Source organism: Chaetura pelagica, unplaced genomic scaffold, assembly GCF_000747805.2.
Source record: "Chaetura pelagica isolate M959 unplaced genomic scaffold, ChaPel_1.0 scaffold213, whole genome shotgun sequence".
Lineage (NCBI taxonomy): Eukaryota > Metazoa > Chordata > Aves > Apodiformes > Apodidae > Chaetura > Chaetura pelagica.
In genome coordinates this window covers 917,988-928,200 of record NW_009952597.1, presented here as the reverse complement: position 1 = coordinate 928,200, position 10,213 = coordinate 917,988, and the positions used below count along the sequence as shown (strand labels likewise).

General features: G+C 42.7%; 1 protein-coding gene across 1 annotated transcript in view; it reads right to left on the bottom strand.

Moving 5' to 3' along the window:
* FOXK1 (forkhead box K1) overlaps positions 1-10,213 on the bottom strand; it is a 39,831-nt gene that overhangs the window by 14,209 nt on the left and 15,409 nt on the right. Inside the window, exon 3 of the mRNA XM_009993716.1 lies at positions 7,218-7,415. Coding sequence (XP_009992018.1) covers positions 7,218-7,415 — 198 coding nt within the window. The remainder of the gene's footprint in view (positions 1-7,217; positions 7,416-10,213) is intronic.

Sequence of the window (10,213 nt, the reverse complement as noted above, 5' to 3'; positions counted from 1 at the left end):
TCAGCTATAAAACAGAAATAAGAAATAAGAAATAAGTGTGGAGACAGTGATTGCCATTTGTTGGATATTAATATTGCATCAATACTTAGACACAACTTGATCCATTTTAATACTATAAACTTTTACTGAGAAAAGCACAGCCAGGTTTGCAGTTTCACCCAGCTCTCTGACATCCTAACTTGCTCCTGTGATCCAAGCTTGTCCATGCAGGCAACCTCAGCTTACAAGCAATCCAAACTCATTTGGATTAAGCTTGTCTGGTACAGAAGAGAGCATTCTGGAGAGGAAGCAAGTGGTTTTATACCATTGAAAGACACACTGGGTGTGTAAGCAAACCAGCTGCAGTTACCCACAAGCCTAATCCTGTGGCACCATGGTTAATGCCCCAAGTCCCAGAGATCTTTGACATTCACTGAGGATTGAGCATCTCAGCTTGAAACACTGACTGCAGGCAGCCATCAAGCCACAGTTCCCCAAAGACCATGCTGAGACTCAGCTTTAGAATCAGACTACAACCACGTGCTGAATCACACTGGTCCTGTGCTGCATGTTTTCCATTTAATACTTAACCCTTCTTCAGCTGAAGGCCAGAATGATGAGGGCTGAATGCAGTGCCTGCAATTCATTCACTACAGAAGGGGCAGAAAGCCTTTTAAGCACAGGGTTTCATTTCTGGCTGTTGAGAACATTACAGGTCTGGTAGCATCACGATTCACTTTCAACTCCTGCCAACAAGAATCTAGCCTCTTTTAATTCACAGCACTTTCTAGCAATAACTCTTTAAACACCAGCTATTGGAAGATATGTACAACTTACCAGAATGTGCAAAATCAGTTTGCTTTAACTAAAAAATCAGAGTGCAAAAATAAGATGTACCACTGAGTGCATGGTGTGTCCACACCCAGGACACTGTGTGCTGCTTGTATCTTCTCACTTCAAATCAAAAAGGATATTCCAAATCCAGAGAAGGTAGTGACAGGGATAACTAGGATGATCAGAGATAGAAAAGAGATTCTAAAGAGGAAACAAATAGTTTAAGACAGAAGCTGAGATGCAAGGTATCAGAGCCTATAAAAACAAAGCTAAGAAGTCAGGTTAAGCTCCTGGGCCCCTTCCAAACGAAGAGATGGTGAACACGAAGCAGCATGTCCAAAACAAAGTGCTTCTATGTTTGTAGTTACTATGTGGGATGACACACTGCAAGACAGGGCAGATGCTGAAAGCCTGTGTGAATGCAAAAGTCCATTACAAGTTATTGGGGAAAGGAGGAAGACAGAGAATGCATCAGGGGCTTTGTTAGAAAGATGGTCAGGAAGTCCCTGCTCTGAGGTAGCCCCTGATCCAAGAAAACGGTGGAGGCAAACTACCTGTAAGTCAGCATTAATGTGCATTTTCTGTGTTCTTATATTACTCCAAATATACTCATCTGAGGCAAAATACTGGGCTACAGGGATCTGTTGCTTAAGCACATATAAAAATTCTTAAGTAAAAATCTCCAGACTCTCTCAATATTAGCTATGTTTTGACTGGGGAGAAAAAATAAAATAAAATGAAGTGGTTAAATGTTATATGTATGGTCATATTACAACAAGCTGGGAACAGAAACACTCCCAAACTTCAGTGCCAGTTTCCCCAGAAGGAGAGGCAGTACGTGAAAGCAGGAAAGCTGCCCTATTACTTAACTTCATTCTCTTCAGCAAGAAATATCTGTGGGGATCAAGCTACAGAAGCTTAATTTAAGCCAGATACATAAAGATAAACCTATCTCCTCTATGACAAAGAGGAAATATTATCTGGAATCCCACATAAAATTGTTCACCTGACTTGGAATCTGAATTGCTAAAGAGGAAGAAAAAAACCCATCTCTTCAACTTTGTGGTGCAGAATATGCTGTGCATATGGGCTGTGCCTTTGAAAAATGCCTGAAGTGCACATTTGTGAAGCAGGTACAAGAGAGACAGCAGTGATAGGAGTTACCACCCTGGCAACACTGCCAACATACAAATGTGTGTCTGAAGAGGACATTTTTAAAGCCCCTATTGAGTACAAAGGGACAACCCCCATTTCTTAAGATCTTCCCCAGTCTCCCCCTCAAATGAAAATCAGAGGTTGTTGCCTTGCACACAAGGACTATGGTTACAGAAATGCCACAAACCTCAGACTACCTCTGTATTCCATCTCATGAGCCTGCAAAAAGGGGCACCAAAAAATACAGGGACACTTTTTACGTGCAATAAGCAAGAATCAGGTCAAAGTACAGCACTTTGTCTTGCGAAACGAGCATTTCCACGATACACCAATCAGCAATAATGGGTGAGAATCCTCTGCTGCTCTCTCGTTCCCCAGCCTAGCCCCAAAGTCCTAACTCAAAGAAAGGCAAGTCTTTGCATGTTGCAAGCTTCAGACAGGTTTCAGAAACAATCACAAGTGGTGAGACTGCCAAACCAAGCTGGATTTTGATGTGAAAGGAGAAATCTGAGAGCTACCCTCCCTGCTTCACACCGAAGAAGAAAACCAAAGCTGTCGAACAAGCCACAGTGAAAGTTAACTATCCACAGAAGTTGAAATTCTTACTGCTTCTTTCTGCTCCAGTGGTTCCCCACTTTGAAAGGAAGTGAGGTCACTCCAACCGTGGATTCAGTCAACATTTTATACTGATCAGGGGAAGAGGAAGTGCTTGTGTGGCACCCTTTCCTCCAGCTCAAGGCTTGGCACATCTCCTCTAGCACATGGTCAGTGAACTAAACATATGTAGGAACTTAAAGAAGCCCAGTATAGATTGTTGCTCTGCTTACATGACGTGTATGCATCACACTAGTTGGCTTGTGGTTTGGAGACAAGGGTGATTATTTTTAATCACAGGTCTGTCCAATTGTGGGAGTTACTTAAGCTACATATTCTGCCTGGATGCAGGAATTAATGGATAACCAAGACAATGCAAAAGAACCTGCAAAAAACCTGCCTTGGGGCTCTTCACAGGCTTTTCAGTTCAATTGCTAGTAGTGCTATGGGAAGATGGAAAAAAGCCTGAAAGAAACTGAGCAGGCAATATTTATGCACCCTGTTCCAGTGAGTGGATGCATTCACTGAGTTCAAGGCTCATTCAGCTTCTCACTACGTGCCTTTAGAGGAAGGCAAGTTCAGATTAAATCTCAAGTGTTCTGAAACAGTGCTGTATGGCTGTCCTGGAGCCTATTATAAAGCACTCCCTTTTTCCAAGCCAGGTCTGAATCAAAGCACAGGCAGCATTTGCACATCTACTATAACATGGCTCTCGCACACACTCTTCCGTCATGCTTTACTGAATAAAAGCTCAATACATAATTTATCTGCTACACACTCTCAGAAAGCAGTAATTAGACTATACATACATAAAAATCAGACAATGAATTTAAATGACCTGTTAAAGGCCACAAAGCAAGTTGGTAGCTAAGCCAAGATAACTGCAGTTCCTGGGGTGCAGGCCTCTGAGTAATCCACTATCAGAGCATGCAGTGTGTTATTGAACTCATTTTGCCTACTGAAAATAAGGGAAAAAAAGGAAATAAGGTTTAAAAATACCACAAAACCTTGGCAATTCATGGCAATTCATCTCAAGTCTTCTGGTTTACTAATCAAGCTTATAAAACAAAAGATACAGAAAGATATCAGCTGATCTTTCATTGTTCATACCATTAATTTCATTGTAAGCTAGGTACTGACCCTTCTAGCAACAGCTGAACATAGACATGCTCATTAAGTACTAATAATTCTCTAAACTACAAATTTGGGTCCACACACAAATATGTACCAGTTTAGCTATTAGCACAGAACCTCACCAGACACTTCTCAGGCAGTGGTTATCACAGGGCTCTAAGGGCTCCTCCTCCTCCATGTCAAAGAATATTCATTTTTTATTTTTATTTTTTACTGGTAAAAGACTGTGTGTGAGCTAACTATCCCAGCCTTGCAGTGAAAAAACAAACAAGTACAAAGTGTTCAAGCCCACAGTCATTCAGACAAGCCAGAAGTAGCAACAGTAAAATACGAATAACAATACTGACCTGCATAGCACAGCATTTATTATTTCTCTATTGTAGCTTTTTAAAAATATGTAACAGTGACAACATAATTGCTGTTTAGAACAGGGAAGCACGTAGAGAGAAATAATTTTGTTTTCACAAATACTAAAAAACCTCCAACCCTGAGAGGCAGTGCTGGAGAGAAATGCTATTTGGAAAACTAAACTAAGTTACTACTACAGGGTCATTAACATAAACTGAAAGATAATAAAACGAAAACTAAACACTGTAAATCTGAACTCCAACTCAGCATGACTCTGAGACCAGGAATAGGCTCCTACATCACACTCTGTCTCTGTGGATGTTCATCATCCAAGCACATGCCACTCCGGGGACTAGATTACAACACATACATGAAGTCACATTCATGTAGATAAGGACTCACAGCAAACCCAGTGCTTGTAGCATAGGTTGGGAACTTCATTTCACCAGCAAGGGTGTCACCCAAAGACGACCCTCTAAGCGCAAGCTCGAGAATCCTAAAGCTAAATACTGAAAGACCATCCCTTAAATCCCGAAATTTGGAATCAGTTCTATCTCTCAAAAGGCAGAACTGAGTTTAACCCAACTACACCTGGTTTCAAACAGCTTTCCAACGTCTTGAATCTGCTGAGAAGAGAGTTGGTGCTGCTCTGCCATTTCTTACGTTGTGTAAAACATACAGGCTGGTTGTATCAATTTCTTACAACCACACTGACCTTTTCCGTTTTCAAACTTGTAAGTCTGATATTTATTTTTTTTTTAAAAAAAGGAATTTTGAACTCAAAGCAGGAACAAATAAGCGGTGCCTGTGTGTAAGCCTCACAGCATGCTGCCCAGCCAGCATTTTCCCTTAAAGCTGTACAACGGCATTCAAACATCTACAAACAGCCCCTCCTGGAGATAACACACCTAGCTAGGAAAACAGTGAACACATTTCTCTCTAGGAGTAAGCAGAAATCTTGCTTTGCAAAGCTGCTGAGGGTGGCAGGTTTGGTTACGTTTAACTAAAACTCCTTCCCTCTCTAGGCGGTGCACTTCGCAGAGTGAAAATAAATAGGCTGGATAAACCCCAGAAGCTTGCAGGGGGGAGCTGCAGGGAAGCAAGCTGCAGTGTAAACAGGGAGGCAGAGCAGGGCTGGGGGTCAGGAGGGCAGGGCTGGGTCTGGCTGCGGGAGCACAGGTACAGCCCCTGCCCTGCACCGGGTGGAGGAAGGAAAAGGGCGCCAGGAGCCACTTTCCAAAAAGGAAATTTCACCCTGCCCAGGATTTCCAAACTGCAATAATTTTCCATGGGCCAATCAGGGAGGAGCGAGGCAAACGCACCAAATTAGGAAAGTAAATACTGAAGGGGGAGAGGGAGGAGGAGGAGAGCACAGCTCATGCAACCACCTCCCAAAGGCAGCGATGGGACAGGGGTGTGGGTCCCTCACTGAGCCCCCACCAGCCCTCCCAGAACTACCCTTGGGAAGGGGCAGAGGACCCTGCACCAGCCTTCACCCACCGTGACTGCAGAGAGCTGCCCTGGAAGCCAGATGGCCCGAATGCATAGCTACACGCTCCCTGGAAATCATTCCCTTTCCCGGGCAGAAAATCCCAGGTCACTTCCCAAAACGAGGCCCACAGGGTATGAGAGCTGCACGACCCTGCTGGGGCAGAGGGGAAGGCTGAAGGGGCTGAGCAGGGATGTTTACAAACGTGTCAGCCCCTCCTCTGCAAGAGGAACTCGGAAACGAAAGGGGTTTGGCAAGTGAAACCTCAGATGTCTTTTGAGGTTTTCTGAAGACTTGGCTGGATAAGCTTCTGCTCAAGACAAACGGATGCAATCATTAATCATCCTTAGTAAACACTCCGTTAGGGGCTGAGCACAATTCAACACTACGATTTCCACTTTCTCCTTATGCAAAAGAAACATTCTCGGGGAGTCAAATATCAGTTGCAGGCATATGCCAGAGTCAAAAGATACAGGCTCTGTTAGTAACACAAACCACACTGTGCTGCTTTGCGCAAGATGACTGAATGGAAACTAAATACCATATGTTGGCAACGAAACCATCCCCCTCCCCTCCCAGCAACAAGCTTCATCTAAAAAGAGAAGGTTAAATATAAACTAAAAGCAGTGCCTGAACAGAAGACTAAAACCACAGCTACCTTCAGCCCCCTCTTTCTAGAATATCTGCACTGCACATCTGTGCAGCTCTGCAAGACCAGGGGAAAAACCCAAACAAGCAAGCACCTCCAGACCTACGCAAAACCAAACTGGCTTCGTTGTGACACTGAAGTTGTTCTCAGCCATGTAAATTTGAATACTACTCACTGAATTAGTGCTAACTGTCACAAGATGTTTGTGTATTATTCCTTTTTCAAATGTACAGACAAGAAAACAAACCAAAGGCCATTACTATTGCCAGGTACACTTGCTATTCTAAGGCCTGCATGTTTTAAAACTAATCCATCATCCTATATCATCAGTCTACTTTAATTTATTCAATTTATTATGCTTCCAAATAATAGCTTTAATGTTAAAACAGATTACTGCAAGTCCATAACATCAACTCTGCTGAGAAAGGAGGAAAGAAAATATTCCAGACAGTAACTTGGTGTTCAGGTTATTTCTACTGCACGTTCACCAATCAGATAATTTACAAAACAGGATACTCGCACAGATGTACATTCAGATTGCTAAAGCCCCTCAGTACATGGTCAGCATCCTACCCCCATTTCCTTCTATTCCCAGGAAACCACATGCCAATGGCCACCCTTGTCCCTAACTTCAGATAACACCGGCACCACCCAGCAACAACAGAGTATTATTGAGATAAAAATAAATCAGGCAGTCCTAACATAGAAAATATTTGCCTGCTTTCTTTTCTCCATGCATATAGGCAGCTCTCGAGAAATATTTCTAATTCCACTGCCAAAGATAGACTAGTAACTCTATAGTGTGAAAACTGAGACAAGTTTTTGACTCCCAACCTTGAGAGCTCTTAGACAAAAGCCTTGTGCCCTACTTCCAGCCAGCATAACAGTTTTTAAGTCTTCTATCATTTTGAACAGCAGATATTTAACATGCTTCTTGATTTTTATTTTTAATGAGGTATTATAATGCACCAGATAAACAACACAAAGCTGACAAACTGGTGACAGAGAGCACACTTTGGGTAGTTAACATCTTACCTGATAGTGCCTGTGGGGGATGGTAGGGGACTGACCACGGTTCGGAGATCCGGCTCCGGGATGTGGATCTTCAGAGGTGATATTTGAGGATAAAGTGGACGAAGGGGAGGTGATGAGGCTTCCTCTTTTACTTCCTCTTTGTGGTATAAAGATGTGAACTGGATCTTTATAACCGTGCTAGGGAATCGGAAAGTACACCTATGAGGGGAAAAAAAGGGAAAAGTCAGTTTCCCGCATGATACTAAACGTTTTAAGGGTTTTTGTATGCAGTTGGGGAATCATTAATTCATTCATACAAGTCCACCATTCTCCATAGCATCTTTCTGCCCAGAGTCCTGAGCAGAATTACTGATAATTCACAAATCCCTGTGCATGTATCATAGTGTGTCATGCATCATCTAGTGATTAGATGCAAGCTGAAGGTTTGGGTGAGCCAAGTAATTTCCCCAAGGCCTCATATTCAGTCACGAGTCAAGATGCAGAACTACAATGACAAACTCTTGAGTTCCTGCTATATCAAAGACCAGGATTTATCTTTTATTAGCTCCTTGCACAGAACTCAGGAAGGTGCAAGTTACTATAAAGTATCCAGTCGCCAGCAACATTGAAAAAAAGGGCCATAAAATCCAGACAGAGCAACAGCCTCCAGGTAAGACCAGACAGCACAATTTAAAGACTGGTCTCTATATATTGTATAGCTCATTACTCATTTATATCTTTGCATATGATGCTAAAGGATCATCTTGCAGGTTTGAGATTAAAATACATTAATTTAGAAGTGCCTCCCTTCAGACAGAATGGGTTATAGCCAAGAGAGTCAGAACAGGGCCCCTGTAAGCCTACAGGGCCTCATTTCTTCTCTAAATAACAGCTATTTCCAATTGTTATTTAAGGGGAAAAAAAATAAAACACAAATCTACGAGTGTAGCCTTCAGAAGATGCTGGAAAATTCAAAAGGAAATAAGCACTGACATTTTCCATATTTGAGCAGAAAGCTTTCTAATTTACAGTGTCTGCAAGAGGCACAGGGCTGCAAGAGCAAGTGTTCTGCATTTCTTCTTATTGTGCTTTAATTAGACAATAATGTGCAATCAATACAACCTTTCCAGGGATCATTTCACTGATGCTAAGGTTAAAGACGCAGGAAATAAAAACCAGGTTTCACCGTGGGAATGGCCAGCAGAACACAGTAATTGTGCTGGCTTCCAACAACTTGCCTGTAGAAGGAAATGAAGAATTCTGGCAGCGTTGTTCCAGCACTGTGAGTGCTGGTGTAGGCCCAACATAATTATTTTAACCAGTGCCTTATTGAATCCTACCAGGTAATAGAACAAGGTGTCAGGCAAGTAAACCCGTAGCTGTGACTACCTGAATTTCAAGCTGCTATCAACAGAAGTGCAAAGAAAAATCCTGCTACAGTTCTAAAAAGATACTCTGTTGCTCTTGGTTCTTCTGCACAAGCTAGATCTGCTGTAAGGTAATGTTCAGAAACCTGCTGTTAACAGTGCAAAATTATTATTATTCAGGTGTGGAAAGCTCATTCCCATCTCCCACCTCATCTCCCAAATGAGCTGGCTCAGCATTCAGTGGCTTGGACTCACAATGGCTCTGCTATATACAGCAGGAGTTTGCATTGAATTCAATTGACTCCAGAGGTCCAGCCACCTGCACTCATTAATGCATTAAATAAGAACATCATTGCTGGCAATGCAGCCTGATCGTGTTTATCTAACCCTTCTAAACAGGGGTCCCTGCAGACTCAAGACAAGCACACAATTCAAAACAGCAGTGTCTGTGCCTGGCAGTGTCTGCCAGCAGCAGCCACACAGCTTACTGAGATGAACCTGCAACAACCACTCACTATTCTGAATTTTTGTACTGCTACACAGATTTGCTTATAGATAAATATATCTATATACAGAGAATACATAAATTTGCAACAAGCATCACAAGTACAAGCAGAGATTCATAATTTCTTAAGTCCTCACTGAGGAAAAGCTGAGCTTCCTTTTGCAGACCAATCGAACTCCCTGCCATAATGCCAGGTGCTCAGCATTTTTCAGTATCTGAGTCAAGGACAAATCAGTCCATGCTTAACTGTGTTCAGTGCAATTCCATCCTGCTGCTGATCTCTCAACAGGTCTGACTGCACAGAGCCCCAGGGTAGTTCTGCAGCACTGCTGAGGCCAGAAGATCCCCACTGCAGCTTCATACCTGTAAGGAGCTCCATCCCGCTGCCACTTAAGTCTTCCTTTTTCAAAGGACCCGGTAATACAAGATCCACATCTCCTACACATTACTGCTTTCATGTGGTGGTGCAACTATCTCCTCTACATTTTTATTTACTGATGCTGTAAAAACCCTAGATAAGATGCTGATACCTGCACCCAAAACACTGAGAGACAGTCCCATCAGTCTGTGAGCACTGGCAACCTTAACAAATGCTGTTACTTTTCCAAAATCATGAGTCAACCTGAAATATGAAGTCTAAACTAACCCAGTAAACATGTGTTGAAAAGGCCCAAATAACATTGCCCTTCCTTGAGAGCCTTCCCAAAGTGATCTGATCCACCCACGTGACTTCCCCACAGTCTCACACTGGAACAAGGGAAGGGAACCAGAGAGGCTGGGCTGGGCTGACTATACAAGCAAACAATTTGTTGGCTGCTCTGATTTCATTTTTAGAAAGACAAGCTTCCCAATCCAGTGAAGCTGAACCCAGGACACACAAAAAGCTTTCACATATTACGTAAGCTAGCACATACATGGCCATTTTGTAAGGAACCAGTCCCAGAAACATCAGAGTGGATATTTGCAAGGGTGCTCACAGCTTTAAAAGGCTTCCACAGCCTGGTCTGGGCTGGCTTCCAGTATTGACACTGCCTGTAAAGCCAAGGTGGGGGTAATTTATCCAAAGAGTCTATATGCTTTCAACTGCTGTAAAAACCTGGGACCCAAGAAATGGAAATGCAATGCAAAATACGGAGTGAATTCCT